We start from the raw sequence: 20,387 nt of genomic DNA on the forward strand, positions 1-20,387 counted from the left end.
ATTTGTTTAAATCTCTCTCAGTTTCAAGCCATTCTCTCTTGTCCTGTTGGGCAAGAAAGAGATTCCTCAGCCTGAGAAAAACTGATACCTCAAATATTGTATCTTCATAATATATAAAATTCTATACCTCATATTACACTTCATATTAAGGTGTCACTTAAGCCTTTCAAGCCACAAGGCATGTGGTCGTTAGACCAACAAATAGGAAGTTCTGGGAATAAACAATGTGGTTTTGGATCTGGGGTCAGCAATGACTGCACCCTTTTTCACAGTCATAAAATAACTTTTATCAAATTCCCATGTCCAGTGTCAGCCAGAAAAATTCCTTCTGAAGGCCATTCTCTCCTGGATTTTCTGTGTGAAGTAGTTGATATTCCTTAGTAATGACTAAACACTGCTTTTAAGAGCAACAAAATTATAGATAAGCCCTGAAACATTGAACTCCTCTGAACACCTGGGGAACATTAAAGCGGAAATTATTTTTTCCATCATCACAGTAAATGTTGCAGAAGGGGATTTTTGTGCTGGTGGGTTTTGATGGCATCAGGGCAAGGCTGGCTTGAAGTGCCTCAGTCAGGTCACACCTGCCCCAGTTAAACCCAAGTGGTTTGAATAAGAACATAAAAATCCCTCAGTCTGCTGATTCACCCTTTATGGCACCTCTGGTATTGGAAGTGCCGATGCTTCTTTGTGAGCCAAAGTGAGTCCCATTTCCTGCAAACTGGCTTCTATTTACCCCTGTGCCATGAACTGGATTTGCTCTTGAAATCTCCCACTGGATTTGTCTGAACCGCAATTCTGATCCAATTCCTGCAGATCCTAATGGGAATCAAAATGTGAGGTTTTCGAGTACCGTGTCAAGGACCTTCAGAAAAGTATTTTTAATTAACAGTTTTCCTTATAAACAAGAATAAATTATGAAAATAAACATTCATACACAGAGCTGGAAGGTGTCACTGCCCATGGGACAATAAATAAAATTCCAAGACCTATTTCTGTGTTAAAGATGCAAAAATGGACTTGTGCACATGTACATTCCAAGCCAAGACATCCAGAACCCTCCCTTCACAGCCATTGAATTTAACCTTGAGGAGGTGAATGTGCTTTTAAAAAATATGCAGAGAACCTGCCAAAAATTCATGAGTTGTAAGTATTGAAATAAGAGAGCAAAGGTCAAACAGGGCACAGCACAACGTTTGCCTCCACTTTAATGTGTTTTTCTTATGCCTCCATTTCTCCTTTGAAGTGATAAGAGCCTGTAAAAGTGATTACTGTGCTGAAGTGAAGCATTAATTTGGTTTTCAGCAGAAGGAAAATGGCCTGAAAGAGAAGAACTGATTTGTTGCTGCTGTGGTTTAACCCGGCCAGCAGCTGCTCAGGGATGGGGAGGGCACAAAAGGTGCTGTGCAAGCCCTGCCCAGCAACAAAAACACCCTGGAATGGTCAGCACTGCCTCCAGCCCAAACCCAACACGCAGCCCCAGACTAACGATGAGAAAAATTAACTCTACCACAACCCAAACTGGCACATTCCATTTAATAGTATTTAAAAATAATTATTTATAATGCAAATGCTCATCACACAACCAAATTTCCTTCAAGTAGTGTAACAGCGTGGATTTGACATTTTCAGTGAACCTGAAATTTCTCTAGTGCTATATATTTCATCAATAAAGTGCATTCGAAAACCTTGGCAAGAGGAATTAGTATGAAATTATTTCGGTGTAAGTTTTAACCACTTCAAGAGAGAGGACTTCCACCCAAACCTTTTGCCCTCTTCCCCCCCGTTCTCCTTCGTGTCTGAATCAGAAACCTTTTCCCTGACAGCCTCATAAGTCTTTCGTGCCCGGAGGATTTCCTTGTCACTGCTGAAATGCACCATCTGCCTGCTGAGGATGGGCACCACCAGGTTGAAGTTGTCAACTCTCTTGTTCAACTTCCTGATGTCTTCTGCGAACTGCTCGCAAATCCGACCCCACTGCTTCTGCTCCGGCAGCGTCATGGGCTCCCCCAGCTTCCTCCTGGAGGCCACGATGCCCTTCCTCAGGCGCTCGATGGTCTCGCGGATCTCCTTCTGCAGCAGGATCCACTCGGGCTGGTAGCCGTTGTCGATGAGGATCCTGTTCAGGTTGTGGGTCATGGGGTCGATGTGGGGGCTGTGCGAGAACTTCTGCAGAGGCTTCCCTTTGCCGCTCAGGTTGTCAAAGTCTCCTTTGGCCATGGATTCCTGGATGAGGTCCTCCACCAGCCGCTCCACGGCCTGAGTGATCTTCACCTTCTTGCTCTGCCGCACGTCCTTGGCCCTGCTGAGGTCGCTGCCGGCGTAGCGGCTCTCCAGCCGCTGCTGCCGGTACTCCAGCACCTGCTCGGTGGCGCGGTCCACGCGGAACTGCATGTACTGCTTCTCCCGCTGGCTCGGCGTGCCGATGCCCACGCCCTCGAAGCTCAGGTAGTGCCTGTGCTGCAGGGACTTGGATTTGAACTGGTCCTCCTCCTCCTCGCCGGGCTCTGATTTCTGTTTGGCTGCCAGGTCGCCCAGCACGACCCTGTAGGCCTCCTCCACCCGAATGAAGGCCCTGGAATCGGCCATGCCGGAGCTGCTGTCCGGGTGGTATTTTTTGGCAAGATTGTGATAGGAGTTCCTGACGTCGTCGAGGGAACAGCCTTCCTCCAGCTCCAGAACTTTGTAAGAGTCCTTGACATCGTTTTGGGGTTTGTAACCCGACAACATCCTGCAGAGAAACGGCTTCAGCTTCCTTGGAATCATGGCTCCCTGTCCCACGAAACAGTGTCCCATGTTGTTACTCAGCATGACACAAAGCCCGGGGATTTCTTCACATGCAGCTACATTATAAAGAACCTACAGACACATTTGAACAAAAATCATGCTAAAGATCTTTTTTTTTTAAAGAACTTCCACAGCATAAGTCTTATCTTTAGCCTGCTATATTAAAGAAATCCCTACTAAAATTTAGCAGTTTTTTTTTCTTTTACAGACTATTATTGAAATCACAGAATCCCAGAATGGTTTGGGTTGGTAAAAGCCCACCCAGTGTCCCCCCTGCCATGGCAGGGACACCTCCCACTGCCCCAGGCTGCTCCAGCCCCAGTGTCCAGCCTGGCCTTGGGCACTGCCAGGGATCCAGGGGCAGCCCCAGCTGCTCTGGGCACCCTGTGCCAGGGCCTGCCCACCCTGCCAGGGAACAATTCCTAATTCCCAATATCCCATCCAGCCCTGCCCTCCCTAAGGTTAAAGTTACTAATTTACATTTCTAATTAGTATTAAAGTAGTAGTATTACAATATAAATGAAAATTAATTCACTGTTTACTTTTTTCCTGGTATGAAAACAGGCACACAGGTTTGTTTTGCACTGCAGAATTCACTGGAAGCATTTTTATCGCCTTTATTCTTCTACTGTTTATTTTATTGCCTTTCAGCAAACATTGCTGGAAGGAAATAAAACTGGAAATAAGCTTGATGCTGAGCAATAACTGCTGAAACAAATCCCTCCCTTCTCCTCTGTACCTACATTCAGCAACAGCTCAATTTCCTACTCCCTTGGATCAATGCCTCAAGACCTACGACCTGGTACGCTGGCAAAGGAGGTCATCACAGCACATTATTGGTATTTCACAGCAACATCTGGATCAGCACTCAGGTTACAGATTCACTAGGTCAGCCTTTGTATCCCAGCAGTGGCCAACTTCCTTCGCTGGTGCCAGGCAGGGGCATAAACCTGGAATTCAGAACAAATCGATAGCAGTGAGTATGTCACTCTGTCAGTAATTCCAGGGATTCTGGGTTATGTGGGGACACCACTAGGGCAGCACCTCAGCAGGTGAAAAAGTCAGTCCTTATGTAAAATCAAAGTAGAAGTATATAACACTAACTGGACACACCAGTTACACATCAGCCAACTTTTCTTCATTCATGGAAGTCCTTAGAGAAATGCTAGGTCAGTGGACCTAAAGACACAGAGAGGACAACATCTCCTTTGCTTACTCCACCTCCAAACAAAAAACTAGGTCAAATCAACTCCTCTAGGTTAATCAAAGAATAAGCAGCATTTATATCTTCTGCCCGAACCGAACTGCCCTTCTGCCCTAACCCAGAGAAGGAAAAGGACAAGTACTTGAGACTGGATCAATCCTCAATGTTTTCAGGTGGCTTTGATCCATGAAAGGCATTAAGTCGTCAGCTTATGATAATGGAGCTCATTAACACCTTTATTTATGACCCAGTGATTTCATTCCATCTGGGTGGCGGACAAAGATAACTACTCATTTTCATACGGCTATAAAACCCCACGTAACTACTACTTAAAAGAGAATGATCAATAAACACACTCTTACAATTCAATTATTGCTCCGAAAGTGACTTTCTCATAACTCAGTAGCCCCGATTTCAATAACCCTGTTGTTAAGAACCATATATAGAACCCTCTACCCCCGAGGGGGCCGGCTGGGAAAGGAGGGTTATTCCCTGGCAGTGTGAACCGAGCGATCCCGCTGGGATTTGGGCAGGGGGCACGGACTGGGCCCCCCAGCAGCCGGCCCCGCTCCCGCCCTCCCTGCTCCCCGGGGTCCCGCAGCTGGAGCCCGGCCCGCCCCCGCCTCACCTGGCGCCGCCGGCCGGCCCGCGGGAACGGGCCGGTAACGGTAACAGCCCGCAGGAAGAGGAGGGGCCGCAGGAAGAGGAGGGACGGGCCGCCGCTGTGACCCCGCGCTCAAGGACAGAGAGAGGGGAAGGAACGGGCAGGGAGGGGAAGAAAGGGGGCAGGACGGGAGGGTCGGGGAACGGCGACCGAGAGAGATCGGGGAGAAGGGCGGGGAGAGGGAGAGGGGAAAAAGTGGAGGAGGGAGGGAGCCGGGTGGGAGAGGGTCCCGCTGGGCTCCGCTCTCCGCCAGGGGGCGCCCGAGCGGCGCAGCAGCCGTGAGGGGAGGGAGCCGTGAGGGGAGATGTGCCATGGCGGGGCTGTGAGGGGAGATGTGCCATGGAGGGGCTGTGAGGGGAGATGTGCCATGGAGGGGCTGTGAGGGGAGATGTGCCATGGAGGGGCTGTGAGGAGATGTGCCATGGAGGGGCTGTGCGGAGATGTGCCATGGAGGGGCTGTGAGGGGAGATGTGCCATGGAGGGGCTGTGAGGGGAGATGTGCCATGGAGGGGCTGTGAGGAGATGTGCCATGGTGGGCTGTGAGGAGATGTGCATGGTGGGGCTGTGAGGAGATGTGCCATGGCGGGGCTGTGAGGAGATGTGCCATGGCGGGGCTGTGAGGGGAGATGTGCCATGGCGGGGCTGTGAGGAGATGTGCATGGAGGGACTGTGAGGGGAGATGTGCCATGGCGGGGCTGTGAGGGGAGATGTGCCATGGAGGGGCTGTGAGGGGAGATGTGCCATGGCGGGGCTGTGAGGAGATGTGCCATGGCGGGGCTGTGAGAGGAGATGTGCCATGGCGGGGCTGTGAGGGGAGATGTGCCATGGCAGGGCTGTGAGGGGAGATGTGCCATGGCGGGGCTGTGAGGGGAGATGTGCCATGGCGGGGCTGTGAGGGGAGATGTGCCATGGCGGGGCTGTGAGGGGAGATGTGCCATGGCGGGGCTGTGAGGGGAGATGTGCCATGGCGGGGCTGTGAGGAGATGTGCATGGAGGGACTGTGAGGGGAGATGTGCCATGGTGGGCTGTGAGGAGATGTGCCATGGCGGGGCTGTGAGGAGATGTGCCATGGCGGGGCTGTGAGGAGATGTGCCATGGCGGGGCTGTGAGGAGATGTGCCATGGCGGGGCTGTGAGGAGATGTGCCATGGAGGGGCTGTGAGGAGATGTGCCATGGCGGGGCTGTGAGGAGATGTGCCATGGTGGGCTGTGAGGGGAGATGTGCCGTGGCGGGGTTGTGAGGGGAGATGTGCCATGGTGGGGCTGTGAGATGTGCATGGAGGGGCTGTGAGATGTGCCATGGTGGGGCTGTGCATGGTCATCACAGCTCAGGTGAGCTGGGGAGCTCCGCATCGAGGCAGCAGGGAATGGGAGGAAAGAGGGAGTGGATGGAAAGACAAACCTCTCCCAGTTAAGGCTGCACTCTGTGGTTGAAGTACTTGCTGTAAGAGCGGTGAGGACATGTCTCACCTCTGCCAAGCTGAACAAATTGCTGCAAAGAGAGAGCTGATATCCTGCAGCTTCTGGTCCAAAATGATAACTTCATCCCATTGCAGCTCAACAGCTCACAGTTTTCCTTCCTGTGTGAACCCAGGGGCTGACAAAAGTCAGGCTGGCCTGCTCATAGAGCTGCCCCTGTTCATTTTTCCAACAGGAAAATGTTTCATGAAATCAGGAGGGCACAAAGTGGTTGTTGTTCCCATGCTGCCCTTGGGTTATCCCTGTTCCAGAACACTGCTGCGTGCACCTTCCTTCTGGAGGTGTCTGTCTTCAATGTCCCAGTGGGAAGAGAACAAATAGAGGGAAGATGAACTAAAGAAGCAGGAGTATCCAGGGCAGATGACACTGAGCTCTCCCCAGGAGATAACAAGACTGCCTTGGAGCTGTCCAAAAGGAAAATGCCACCAAGCTCTCCCCAGGGGCCAAGCAGAGTGACCCAGAGGCATCCCAGGGCCAAGACTACCACAGGAAAGAGCTGTCCCCAGGGGCGAGTGAGAGTGATGAGGAGCTGTCCCAACAGGATAACAGCAGCAACAATAAGCTTTGCCAGGAAGGCAGCAAGTATGGCAAAGACCTGTCTTTGGGGAAGACTGTAATGTCCAAGACATGTCCCCATGGGAAGCAGATGAGGACAAAGGGCTCTCCCAGTGGGGAGCAGATGAAGACACAGAGCTCTGTCGAGGGACACAGGACCATTCCAGAGAGCTGTCCCAAAGGAGGCAAACAGTGTCTAGGGAGCTGCTGTCTGTCTGGAGGAAGCAGCTCCCTGGATCCATGTGTGCTGGAGGATGACAGAAATTATTGAGAAGATGGACAAGGAGAGAGACTCCCAAATTCTCCTTTCTTTCTTTTCCATACCAAAGGAGACTCCTGCAATGGGAAAAGGAATTGTTCATGGTGGAGCTGCCTTGCCAGGCTCCAGCCCAGGGGAGAGCCCTGAGGGACATCAGGTGTGGTCCCACCTGCAGCTTGGCACTCCAAAGCCGTGCCAGGAGTGGGAAGCCTTGAGCAAAAACAGATTAACCAGAACCACACTTGATCTGTCTCCTCTGGCTCACCGCACTGGGAGGAGGCTCTGGATCAGTGATGCAGGGCAAGCCTGGGAAATCAGGAGGAGCTCTGATTGCACTCCGTGTGTGCTGCCCTGCAGCCCGGGAAAGGAGAGGGGCTTTGGTGCCCGGCTGAAGCCTGGGAGTCCTCCGGGATCTCCACGCCCGTTCTGCAGCCTTGGGTTTTTCCCTGGTGTTGCTCAGCTTTGCTTCAATGTTTCCACAGTAAAGCAGATGAAGTAAGATATTAACAAGTTTAAAAAACCAAGCACGAGCAGTGACAAAACTGTGGACGAAAGATCTTTTAACAATATCGTTTTTCTTTTATTAAATCTTTTGTCAGTAAAATTGTTGCTCCTACTTTATGACTTGAGAACCACGTATATTTCTAATACTTTTCTAGCATTTGTTATGCCTTTTGAGCCTCATGTACAACCGACGAGTGCCCCCGGGAGTAGTTTTCTCTCCCTAACAGCCTCAAGCACTCGTTTCTTTCTCCCAAGGAGGCTGAAGGCCGTGTGCTTCGTGTCCCATCGCACGCCCCCGGCCCCGCTATCGGCACAGGGGATTCGGCCCGGGGGCAGCCGTGTGGCGATGCTGCCGCAGCCGAGCGCAGCCCCTGGGGCACGGACACAATTTCAGCGCCGTCTGTCTTTGTGCTCCGCCTTGGTGCGGCCCGTGCGGGCGGAGCGGGGCTGGCGGGAGCCGCGCTCCCCTCAGAGCCCCTGAGGGCGGCAGCGATGGCGGCGCCGCTCCCTCAGCGCCCGGGCCCGGCCCCGGCGGGCGGGGAGCCCTGGGCAGCGCCCCGAGGGCAGCAGGGAGCGAGCCCCGGTGCCCGGCAGAGCCCTGAGGGACAGCCCTGCTGCCCGGGCTCCCGCGGCTCCTGCAGCCGCTGCCCACGAGTGCCCGGCCCGTCCGTGCGGCCAATTGCTCGTGCCCCGGGCAGCGCAGCCGGCAAAGCCAGGGCTCTGCACCGTGGGGCCGGGGCTGTCCTGTGGCAGCGTGGCCAAAGCCTCTCAGGGCTCTGGGCACGGCAGGGGCCAAGGGCCACGAGTGCGGGGCTGCTGCCAGCCGCTGCCTGGCTGCTGCACTGATGTCGGGCGGCCGGCGGTGGCCCTTTGTGACACAGGCACACGGTGTGGGGGCCCTTTGTGATGTGGGACGTGGTGGTGGCCAGAGAGCCTTGTGACATCAGGGAGCCCCGCCCTGGCTGAGGGTGTCTGAGGGGCGCAGAGCCCTGGGGTGCCCAGTCACAGGAGAGCCGCTCTCTGTGCAGGAAGCAGCTCCCTGTGTCTGTCTGCAGTAGAGAACAACGGAAATTACTGAGAAAATGAACAAGGAGAAGGGGAACCCCAACTCCCAGCCTGCCCAAGGCCAACTGTTGAGCGTGCAGAGGAGGATGAGAGTGAGGGATGAGGCAGAAAGGAGAGGCCAGTGCAGGGACAGGGCCAGGACCTTTGCCCTGCCCTGGGAGCCATCTCCATCCCACGCCTCATCATCCTCATCCTCCTACTACTCCTCGCTGATGCCCATCAAGCTGCTGCCAGTGCAGCTGGGGCAGCAGCCAAAGGTAGGACCCAGAAAGCCCAAACACCCCAAGGTCCCACAGGTGCAGCTTGGGCAGCCACAGGCAGTGCCACAGGACAGCTGGAGCCAGGCCCTGCCCCTCTGTGGGGACAGACTGCCACCACTGCCACCTCTACCAGCACTGTCACCACTGACACCACTGCCCTGCCTGGTGAGCCCCAGGGATGCTCAGAGCTGGGGCACAGAGCTGCAGAGCACAGGGGAGAAGAAGCCCCAGCCCTGCAGCCCCTGTGCTTGGCAGCCATACACCCCCGTGCCCAGGGTGGTCTTGCCCCCGCTCAGGGTGCCCCAGGAGGGCACAGCCCGCGTGTCCCCAAGCTGGCAGCTGCTGCCTGTGCTGCCCATCCCCTCGGGGGCTCGAGCCATGGAGCGCAGCCTCACAGGCACGGCGCTGGAGAGACAGAACAATGACAACGAGCTGTCCCATGGGGGAAATGGCAGTGATGAGGAGCTGTCCCAAAAGAGAGAATGCATCGAGTTCTTTCCAGTGGACAGCACAAGTGAGCAGGAGCTGTCCAAAGTGGAAGGAACCATCAAGGTTGATCCAGAGCACAGCACAAGTGACCAGGAGCTGTCCGAAGTTGAAGAGGCCATCAAGCCCTTCCCAAGGGAAAACAGCAATGACAAGAAGTTGTCCCCAGTGGAAGGTGACAATAAGCTCTCTCGAGGAGACAGTAAGAGTTACAAGGAGCTGTCCCTGGGTGAAGAGAAGCATAAAAAAGAGCTGTCCCCCGGGGAGAGTGACAGTGAAAAAGAGCTGCCCCAAGGGGTTAACTATGAGGATGAGAAGCTTTCCCCAGCAGACATCAAACACGAGACAGAGCTGTGGTTTGGGGAAGACTATGATGTCTTAGCCACGTCCCCCTGGGAAGAGGATAATAACAAACAGCTCTCCCCTTGGGAAGAACATGAGGATGAAGAGCTGACAAGGGGGGCCTTGCTTGGTGGTAGGGACAGCGATTCAAGCTTATCACCTCAACTGCCAGTGGAGACAGTGTCAAGGTATCAGTTGGTGCTGGAATGGCTGGAAGCCAATTTCCCCAACAATTATGATGCTGAGGAGGAGGAAGAGAAAGAAGCTGACAGTCACCAAGGACTGTCCCATCTGCAAAGGTGCAAGGAGAAGGTGGAGGCTGAATGGCCGGAGCTGTTGGACTCCAAGACAGCTGTTGATTTCAATGTCGGTGACAATGTGCATTCCAAAGGAGTCCCAGTGGTGTCTCAAGGGGACGAAGCCATCCAGAACAACATCTGGAACAAACCCTTGGGCTTGGTGGATGACACGGACCCCCTGGAAGGACCCAGCTGTTCCAGGCATGTTGGCACAGAAGTGGCAGCAAAGTCAGCCTGTGCTGATGAGCCCAGTGCCTCTCCTGCCCTGTTGGGTCCCACAGGTGCCAAGCCGGCAGCTGCTGAGGAGGAGCCCCCCAAGCCTCTCGGTCCGGAGGTGACAGAGGCGCAGAGCCAGCGCTCTGAGAAACGTCCCTCCCGCTTCAGGCGGGCGCTGCGGGGGCTGTTCCAGCGTCCCTCTCTGCTGCGGGGGCCGTTCCAGCGTCCCTCTCTGCTGCAGGGGCCGTTCCGGTGTCCCTCTCTGCTGCGGGGGCTGTTCCAGCGTCCCTCTCTGCTACGGGGGCTGTTCCGGTGTCCCTCTCTGCTACGGGGGCTGTTCCGGTGTCCCTCTCTGCTGCGGGGGCCGTTCCGGCGTCCCTCTCTGCTGCGGGGGCTGTTCCGGTGTCCCTCTCTGCTGCGGGGGCCGTTCCGGTGTCCCTCTCTGCTGCGGGGGCCGTTCCGGTGTCCCAGTCGGGTGTCGGGGCTGTTCTGGTGTCCCTGCATGGCGGCACAGCCGGAGGAGTAGCGCCTACACCAGCAGCAGGCCAGGCCTGGAGGTGGAGGCGCAGCAGCGCTTGGGCGGGACAACCGTCCCGGTTGTGGTTCCTGGAGGTCAGCGCAACCCAGCCCTGCAGGCACAGGACTTGGGCCAAGAGGTGGCCATGGACCAAGAGCACAAAGAGCCCCAAAGTCGCCGACCCTTTTCCAGAAAGGTCCGGAAGAACAGACTGTGCAAGAGGCCCAGTTTGCATCGAGGTACGCAACCCGTTTCAGGGTTCCCCCACCAAGTCCCTGACCCTGGACATCCCAACAGCTGGATCACTGCTGGGACCAGGAGTGACATCCCCTCATCTGGAACCATGCTGGAGCCAGGAGTGATGATCTCTTTTCTCCCTTCTTTCATTGTCTTTGTTTCTGTCTGTCCCTTTTTAATTCATCTTTTCCTCTCTCTGCCCTTTCACCTTTCCCTTTATCCAAACTCACTGCCGTGTGTTTTTATGGTGGGTCAGGGATTAATGAAGCAGTTGTGTAGTAATAAGTAATAAGTCAAATTAACAAAATATTAATACATTGCTAAAAATAATCTTGAAGTGTTTAACAAAAGCTTTTGATTATTTTGTGGATGCTCTGGCTTTTATTGTTGCTTTTGTCCTTGAGCATTTATGATTCTTGGGTGCTTCCTTCCCCTAATGGGTTGGTGATCACAACATGTTAATAAAAAATGCTTTTTGCAATTGTGCTTGTCTGTGCCTGGTCCACCTTGAGAGCAAGGCAGGTGCTGACAGCATAAATAGTCATGGAACCATGGAATGTCCTGAGCTGTAGGGACCCCCAGGGATGCCCCAGTGCCACCCCGGCCCTGCCCAGAGCCCACCAAGCCCAGCCTGGGCATCCCTGGCAGCGCTGGCCAAAGGCTCCTGGAGCTCTGGCAGCCTGGGGGCCGTGCCCATTGCCTGGGCAGCCTGGGCAGTGCCAGCACCCTCTGGGGAAGAGCCTTGCCCTAAAATCCAACCTAAACCCCTCCCATGGGTCAGCTCCAGCCCCTCCCTGGGTGCTGTCCCTGTGCCAGGAGCAGAGATCTGAGCTTGAGAGAAGAGTGACTCATCTGCAGATTTCCTGACTCCATCTGTCTCCAGCACTTCTCAGAAATGCGACAGCACACAGGTAAACTTTAAAATGTTATTCTTGCATCATTTGCATTTATTCTTGCATCATTCACTTGCACAAGCACAGTCTCAGCTGTGTCTGACATGGCACAGCCACCACAGCTGGAGCAGCACCAGGCCTCACACAGGGGGGAACAGTTTAGGGACTCTTGTTTAGTTATAGCTTGTCTGTAAATAGAATTGTTTAACCTGGAGGGACTGATGGAACAAGACATTCACAGCAACTGAAGTAATTTAAAATTGCATTATGAGAAACAGTGCTGCCTGATGCATACCTGTTACAAATGCCTTAGAAAGCAAAAGGAGCCATCTTCACTGTACAGGTATTTTACTGAGGAAGAGTTAAATGTGCCGTAAATGAATGACACAACTCTATCAAGTAATTAGGGCCATTTAACAGACTCTCACTGCAGTTCTTTATTTTTTTAATGAGATCCTAAATATACCCTCCTACATACAGAAAAATAATTTCCTGAGGACGCTCCTTCCTTTAAAATATTGAAATGAACAAACAAACCCAGGTGCCTTTAAACACTTTTCTGTGAGATTTTCTCGGTATTTGACAATGAGAACAGAGCTGTGGTTTTGTACTGTATGTACAATAATCACATATCTATCTATAAGCATGTACTGCACTCTGGATACAGCAATGTTTACACAGGACAGGAGTGGAGAGGCTGAACAAAGCAAGGGCAGATGTGGAATGTACGCACGGAGCAAACCCTCAAAGAAATTTCTCCTGGTTCCAAGCTTCTCCCTGTTTCAAGGGCTTGACTGCTGGATTTGAATGAGCTGAGATCTCACTGTGACAAGGAGAGCAGCCTGGAACCAGGCACTGCTGTTTGAGTCAGTCTGGAATTGTCACATCTCAGTTTTGAGAATGTATGTAAGAAAAAAATCCATTACCCACAATGTTTCCCCCCCCAATCTTCCTCACATGTAACAAAAAGTGACTGAATTATTTTTAAAGGGTAAAAAAATTGTAAAATGAGCATTGAAAAAGTGCCCTCATAAAAACTCACATTGAGAAAATACTGGATAATTAAGGGCATCTAGAAAAAAAACCTGCTGCAATCACTCAGCTATTTGGCTCAGTATCACCTCAGAGCCGGGCTCTGTCTCCCAGGTGCCTAAGCCCTTTCCCCAGCTCTGAGCAGCCTCCCCCAGCATTCCAGCCTGGCTTTCCACCAGCTCTGCCCCGGGCGGGCTCTCAGCAGTTCTGAGCCAAGGCCAGCCTGGGGGTGGTTTCATTTTACAGCACTTCCAAGTGCTCAGGCCTTAGCAGGGGCTGCCCAGGGAGCTCTGCAGTGCCCATCCCTGCAGGTGTGCCCTGGAGGTGGCACTGAGTGCTCTGGGCTGGGGACAGGGTGGCCGTGGGGCACAGCTGGCACTGCCTGGGCTGGCAGGGCTGTGCCAGCCCCAGGGATTTGGGGAGTGTGTGACTCCAGGAAGCACAGTTCTGTCTGGGAAGGCAGCAGTGCTGATGTGCCACCAAGCTCCAAGGGCAGTGACGCTGTCACCAGGGCATGGACACAGCCTGTCCTCCATGCACGGGGACAGGATGAGCTTCCCCTTTAGCACTGGACTGATTGTGAGGGATTCACTGGATCTCTGTGAGCCGAACTGCAGCCTTTCCTCCCAAGCTTTGAGTAACCCCTGCTGGCACTGACAGTGCTGTGCATCCAGGGGGAGAGGGACAGCCCAGGTGATGGGGCTGGGAAGGTGCTCGTGCTTGTTCTGTCACAGTTCCCCAAAACGGGGCAATCCTGCCGGCTGCTACAGCTCTTCCCTGGAAGTGTCCAAGGCTGGATGGGGCTTGGAGCAGCCTGGCACAGTGGGAAGTGTCCCTGCCATGGCAGGGCTTTGAGGTCCCTTCCAACCCAAACCATTCTGGGATTCTCTGAGGTCCATGACGTGGGTTTCAGTCTGAGAGGGGCCCCTGAGTGAAGGGTCCCCCACTTCCAGCACCAAATGAGCCTCAGGCAGGTGCAGCTCCCTGGGGCTCCCTCCAAAGCCCTGCCCAAGGTTCCTGCATTCCAGCCACGAGAGTTTTTGTCCTCTTGGTCAGGTCAGCTGTCACTGTAATTGATGCTGGTGAAATTACACTATTAACAAACAAAGTGATGCTACTTGTGAAACACTGAAATGAATGTTCACCCTGTTGGCAGCACTGAGTAAAATTAGGACAGCAATAAAAGGTTAGACAATGACATTTAATGGTACTCCAGTAATAGATTTTATCACTTTTTTTATCCTACCACAACAATGTGTATTTTCATATACATTATATTTAATAAAATGTATTGATATGGAATTAGGAAAGCATGGGTTTAGTACTATTTACATATTTTAATTGAAACCATTTTCTTAACAACATTGAAAAATAGAAACTTAAAGTTCTCTTAATCGTGTTTTCAGCCAGTTAGTGGTAAACAAATGCATGCCTAGGAAGTCACACTCCCTCTAAAACGTGGTCAGTTGAAAGTTTCTAACTAAAGTGTGTATCTCTGTTTTGTTTCAAAAAATACATAAGTATGTCTGTCATTTCTGATACAAAATTCTACACTATCTTCAATAAATAAATAATAAAGCGATTCTGAAAAGTATGAAATGTAAACTTTGTTGTCCCTCCAACATACATTTTTCTTCCTTCCCATTGCTTGAAACATTACAGTGGTCTTTTAGGAAATTATAATACACAGACACTTCCCAGCACAGTTTACACTTATTACCATACTGATCTACCTACCTGTTATGGATATATCCTAATTTCCTAATGGAAACCAATAAGACTTGGAGTGCTAGAGAACACCGCCGACACAGGAGAGGTGGGAACCAGTACTGAAAGGACATGCAAGGAACACCAAAACCTAACAACAGCTCCACGAGAACGTTCACATGCGAATGACACGGGCCGGCCCCTCCCATCCGGAATGGAGTCCTTACAAAAATACCAGTGATGCGTGGCAGGGCATGAACGAAAGGAATCCAAGCAGAACAAAGAGGAATTTGACTCTCAGGGATGTTTTGTCCCCCGAGTCCAGACTCGGCAGGGCACTCACACGTGTGCCTGAGGGAGAGCAGACGTTGTGCCCGCCTGGAGCTTTGCCAAGCAGGGACGTGGGCCTGGACGTTGTTATTTGTGGAGTGAGAGGGATGGAGAGCCCTGCATTCCCCGGATGGCTCTGGGCTCCCCCCTCTGCAGCAGCACCAGGGGCTCTCTGGTGAGATCCAGCAGCCGCCCCTGGGAGCCGCAGGCGGGGCTGCCCCGAGCCCCCGTCCTGGCTGCCCCCAGGCGAGCACAGCTCAGCTCCGGACTGGGCACCACCGCCGCTCTGCTGTGCGCTCCAGGCCCTGCAGGCTGCACCTTGGCTTCCCGAGCTGGAGCCACGACTGCTGCTTCTCCCCCACTGCAGGCGAGGCTCAGCCCGGGAGCAGCAGCAGCGACGGAGTCCCCGGGAGGTACACACCACACCAGCAGGGCTCTGTGCCTCACCCTTGGCTTCCTGCCCCAGCACTGACATCCTGGGGACAACAGCAACTTCCAAAGGGACCGAGGGCTGGACTCTGCCGGAGTGCAATTCATCTCTGTGCAGAAGGCCTGGACAGCTTTTATTTTCAGGGGCAACACGAGTCATGAAGTGGTATGTTAATAGAATCTTCTCTGTTTATAGATATAGACTATTTATTTTCTAAGTCTTTTCAGTACCATCATGAAGACCTTCAAAGATCTTCCTGCTGCAAAACTGCTCCTTCCATCCACTCACATTTACACACCGCTCTGCTAGGCAATAGGCACAGAACTCCTGAAGGGGAAAACCCTCAGAAAGCCTCCAAAGCACACCCACACTGCCTCCTCCACGGGAATTAAAGAGCAGGGCAGCTGGGCCAAGCACAGCCACCCACGTGGTTTGCCAGCTATCCCCACTGCAGCACAAGGAACAACAGGGTCGTTTCACCAGCCCAGGAAACCAACGCCAAGTTCCACACAGAGAGATTGAGGGAGATCTCCTCACTAAATTGGGATTCGTGTGTTCAGTGAGAATTATCAAGGCACAAAGATGCTCCTGTTTGCTTTGATAACCCTCTGACGTGGGAAGGGCGAGCGGTAGTTTCATGCCACAGCAGCAAGGACTCGGTGACAGCTCCTGCAGACGCCTCCTGCAGCGAACTCTGGCTGGATTCTGACTTTGGCCCCTCTCTCCTAAGGCTCATCAAACAGCTGCAGGTCCAGGCGCACCACGATCTCTCCCGTGGGGACTTCGTGCAGAAGGAGACACTTTGTAACTGGTCCCTTGGAACCCTGATCCTTCTTGATGTCTGCCACACGGATCTCTGTCCTGCCCAAAAAGTCTGCAATGCAGAAACACAGCCTGCTCAGGAAAGGGAAACCAGAGCCTGCAGAAGGAACCTGAACTTCCACCCACACACAGCAAAAGAGAAAACAAGCCTTCAGTCCTACTCTAGTTGTGCCCTTGAAGGGGGCCAAAGGCTGCCAAGCTGCATAGCAGGGCATTTAGCCAGGCCATGTTAAACAGCAACAGCATTTAAACTAAATGGGCCCATGAGTGGAAAAACCCACTATGGAATTCACAGCTGCCTCGCTTCAGCGACTTCTTGACTTTATGATATAAAATAACCAAAGGCCAAAGGCCAAAGTTCTCAGTTAAACCTGCTGGAGATGACAGAGCCAAGCAGGTCATCAGCCCAGCAACGAGGTCAATGAGCCAGTACCAGTCCTATCCAAACACTGCCTGAGACTGTGACTCCAAAATACACCCTGTGCTGCTCCACATGTTCATCCCAGCTTGTGAAATAAGAATGAGAGAGGCTGTGGAATCTCCACCCCTGGAAGTGTTCAAGGCCACTCTGGATGGGGCTTGGAGCAAGGTGGGATAGTGGAAGGTGTCCCTGCCCATGGAAGGGGCTGGAACTGGATGATCTTTAAGGTCCTTTCCAAGACAAACTGTTCCATGTTTCTATCAGGTTTGGAACCCTGGGCTCATTTTTGCTACTGTTACTGCATATAACAGGAGCTCAAAGACATTTCTCTTCCTCCTGCCTGAACCCATCTGTGTGCAAGCAGCATCCAGAACTTTCTGGAGTCTCAGCAGAATTACAAATCACATTTTAGTTGTTGTCAACTGCACAAGAAAAGGAACTCTCAAAACCCAGAGGGAGCTCCATCCTTTTTGTGCTGATACTGTGTGGACCGAGTTCGACTCCTAAATATGCAAAGAGAGCCACATCTGGGGTATCTTTAAAGATCATCTCCCAGCCCAGCCCATTCCCTCTGATTTCCCTCAGCAGGAATGCTCCTCCTCAAAAAAGAGCTCTGCAAATGCCCTTGGCAGGGGCAGCCCTGTACGCACCGTCCGGGGAGAACTGGTCCCGCTCGAACACTGTGATGCACAGCACGTCCTGCTCCAGGTCCTTGATGAAGAACTGGCAGTTGGAATTCCACTTGGGATTGAGGGTGTCCTGGATGGTCTTGGTGATGTGGCACTGAGAGCCCATGGTCACCTCGCAGTAGGGGTTGCTCTTGCCTGGGAAGATGGGAACAAACAGGAATGAGCGGGGCTTTCTTAGCTGCGTGCTCCTGCTCCTGAGCTTCCTTCTGCTCCAACAGCCACCTGAGCTGGGAAAGACCTTGGCCACACTGGGCCCCTGGCCCCATGCCAGGCTCTGCTTCACTGCCTCTGTAATGGGCTACATTGCCATCACAGTGAATGCTCTGCTCTGCTGGGGGCTGAGCACCCTCCACCCTTCCCTGCAGGACTTTATGGCTTGTGTGGTGGAAATGAAGCCAGCCTGACACAAAAGCCTCATGCAGGACAACTGCAGGACCACGGCTCAGCTGCACATAGCCACCTCTGCCTCTTTTACCTTCATTAAACCCACATCATTTAACAAAACCATGTCTGGGACAGACCCCCTGCAGGGTTAGGCTGGCAAATGGGAATGTGCCCTGGATGGAGCCAGGGAAGCCCAGGCACTCACCGTGGGACCTGCAGGGTTTGAGCTCGATGCCTTCAACAACATTCACCATCAGCCTCCCGATGCCTGTTGCCCTCTGAGAGCGAACTGTGGTGGAACAGAAGAGCAGAGAGAAATGTCACCAGTGGATTTTCCTGCCCAGGGACTTTTCCACAGAAGATGAGACCCCCACATCCTATGCTGTACCTAAGTAGGCCTTTTCCCTCTTCTTCTTTTCAGTCTCTATGTAAAGTTCCGAAGCAGCTTTGATCTTCTGAACCCAGGCAGTCCTTCAGAAGGAAAGGAGAAAAAAAAAGTTGCAAAATGCCATTTCTGGTTTTCCCTGCTGGAGCACAGCAGACAAAACTAAAGCTGTCCCTCCTTCCCAGCCAAGGCTCTGGCCCCATCCCAGGCTCTGCCATGCCACAGCTGTCTGCCTGGAAGGGATCTTACTGGAATTCACAGCACCTGCAGAATGGAACCATCCCAAGGCAGCAAAGCCCAGCACACAGAGAAAGCTCAAGAGAACCACGAGCAGGAGATGCTTGGTGTGAAAACAAAAGGTCTCAAGAACAGGTTTGCTTTCATGCAGCCCCTTGTTTTCCTGAAATAAACTGATTTCTTGGAGTAGTACAAAACATGGGTGCTGCTGAGGTGGCCACTGTCCTTGGGCCCCGAGATTTCCTACCCAATTCTTCTGACTCTCAGGGCTTCAAAAGTGTAACCTGGGGAGTGCAGGGGTGGTGAATGGGTCTTTCTGGGAAACCATTTCATGATTAAGAGTCACAGAACATCCTGAGTTGGAAGGGACCCACAGGGATCACTGAGTCCACCCCAACAATCCCAGCCTGTGCCTGAAGGAGGCTGAGGAGGAAGGCTGACAGGGAAAAAGGGTGGCAGAAGGGCTACTAAGTGACCTCGAGGGCTTTGAAGAACTGCTGTGACATACAAGGAAGCCTGAGTCAAGGAAACATGGGAGAATCTGGAAGCTGTGGATCCATTTTGGAACCCCAAATAAAGAGCTGCTGCTCCACAGGACATTCATGGCAGGGATTGGGAGGCATCCTAAAGCTCACCCAGTCCCACTCCCTGCCATGGGCAGGGACACTCTCCACTATGCCAGGGAACAGCAGAAGATAGAATTGCATCTCTTGGCTTCTTCATGTCACCGTAAAATGTGAAATGCAGCCTAAACATCCACCCTCAGCCATTTCATCACTGGTCTAGCTGGAATTCAGGAAACATTATTTTTATCTCCCTTTCAGATCACCATATTCCCAAGAAGGAATTTTCCAGGCTTGTAAAATGACCAGCTTGGAGAGGGCTCTGCAGGTTTCCATCACAACCATTCCCATCCTACAGTTCCCAGACTCTTTAAAGGCCCACAAAGGCCCTTACCTTTCATTAATGCTTTCAGCCCGGAGTGTGTAGACTCTGTCGATGTGGGAGATGTGGAAGATGGGCTCATCTCCAGAAGGGTCTGTGGGTAATTTTACCAGTACCTCGTTGAGGAAAATGGGCTGTAAAACATCAGCAGAGCTGGAGTTGTACTGCAGAGTCTGCACAGGGGCATTCAGCACACATCAGCTCCCAGCAGGATTATTCCGTGCCCCAAGTATCTCCCCCCTTCTGCCTCCTATATTTCTGCAGAAAAATTTAAAAGCTGACAGAGGTGCCTGCATAGCCTGGGGACACTCCTGGAGAGAGCCAAGCAGAGCAGAGTTTCCTCCCCCAGAGAGCAGCAAACACCGCTCTCCCTCTGCTCCCTCAAACACACGAGCCCTCATGGAAGAGTTTTATTCAAGCAAAACCTCCAAAGCATCTTTTCTTATTTCCCTAGAGTACACAGCCACCATTCCTGCCATCAGCCCCTGAACCCCAAAGTTTTCAAAGCTCTTCTCTAGGAAGGCTCCTGCCCACGCCTCCAGGATGGAGCTCCTGAGCCCCGTTCCCATCCCCGTGTCGGAGCAGCACTCACAGTTTTGTACATTTTGTACTGCAGGTTGGACTTGGGGCTGAAGACCTTGTCTGTGCCAGAGGAGCCCAGAGGTTTTATGATCTGAGTGAGGAGCAGGAAGTCGTTGAAGAGAAAACCATACAGCTCCTTGTTACTCTTGGCTTTATAGAGCTTCCCACTGTGCAGGAACTTGCGTGGTCCCAGGCAGTTTGTAACTGAATTAAAAACGAGTTGCTGCGAAAAGTAGAAGAAGAACAACAACGCACTGTATAAAGTGAAACAATCGGGGCTGCCCTGCAAGAGACAAATACAGGTTTGAGTCCTGGGTCCAGTCTGTGGCACGGGGATCACCAGCCATGCCTCGAGCACCACAAGCAGCACAAGCCACAGGGGCCCCGGGAGAGTCCCTGAGGGCCACAGGGGCCCGGGCTGGGCAGGCAGGGGAAGCCAAAAGCATCTGTGCCCCCTGGCCACACACATGCACCTCCAGGGCTGGGACTGAGCCGGGGCGCCTGTCCTGGAGGGGCAGCAGCTCTGCCAACGGCCTCTCCACAGGCTGGGCTTCCTCCAGGGCTGCTTCAATTCTGAATTGTGGTCGAATTTCACCCCTTGAAACACCCCAGAGGACTTCAGATGGCCACGATACCCCGAGTTAGAGCTGCTGCCCA

General features: G+C 52.7%; 2 protein-coding genes across 6 annotated transcripts in view; both read right to left on the minus strand.

Annotated features, from left to right (window-relative positions):
• Nucleotides 1-1,519: 1,519 nt before the first annotated feature.
• DNAJC28 (DnaJ heat shock protein family (Hsp40) member C28) lies at nucleotides 1,520-4,716 on the minus strand. 4 transcript variants are annotated; one of them, XM_084226931.1, is made up of 3 exons: nucleotides 4,620-4,716; nucleotides 3,587-3,737; nucleotides 1,520-2,859 (listed from the first exon to the last, which is right to left on the minus strand). In XM_084226931.1, exon 3 carries the CDS (start codon nucleotides 2,809-2,811, stop codon nucleotides 1,714-1,716), a length of 1,098 nt encoding a protein of 365 aa, XP_084083057.1. In that variant the 5' UTR covers nucleotides 2,812-2,859; nucleotides 3,587-3,737; nucleotides 4,620-4,716; the 3' UTR covers nucleotides 1,520-1,713. The 4 variants fall into 4 exon arrangements, with proteins under 4 accessions (XP_084083057.1, XP_084083058.1, XP_084083056.1 ...); XM_084226932.1 differs by having other exon boundaries at nucleotides 3,584-3,737; XM_084226930.1 differs by having other exon boundaries at nucleotides 3,531-3,737.
• Nucleotides 4,717-14,117: 9,401 nt separating this feature from the next.
• Nucleotides 14,118-20,387, minus strand: part of ITSN1 (intersectin 1) — a 107,405-nt gene continuing 101,135 nt past the window's right edge. For both annotated transcript variants that reach the window (XM_084226747.1, XM_084226746.1), the window contains 6 exons: nucleotides 19,741-19,953; nucleotides 19,161-19,282; nucleotides 17,970-18,052; nucleotides 17,787-17,870; nucleotides 17,159-17,332; nucleotides 14,118-16,139 (listed from right to left, as the gene is read on the minus strand). In XM_084226747.1, coding sequence (XP_084082873.1) covers nucleotides 15,991-16,139; nucleotides 17,159-17,332; nucleotides 17,787-17,870; nucleotides 17,970-18,052; nucleotides 19,161-19,282; nucleotides 19,741-19,953 — 825 coding nt within the window. In that variant the 3' untranslated portion in view covers nucleotides 14,118-15,990. The remainder of the gene's footprint in view (nucleotides 16,140-17,158; nucleotides 17,333-17,786; nucleotides 17,871-17,969; nucleotides 18,053-19,160; nucleotides 19,283-19,740; nucleotides 19,954-20,387) is intronic.

Source organism: Fringilla coelebs, assembly GCF_963513975.1.
Source record: "Fringilla coelebs genome assembly, chromosome: 2".
Taxonomy (NCBI): domain Eukaryota; kingdom Metazoa; phylum Chordata; class Aves; order Passeriformes; family Fringillidae; genus Fringilla; species Fringilla coelebs.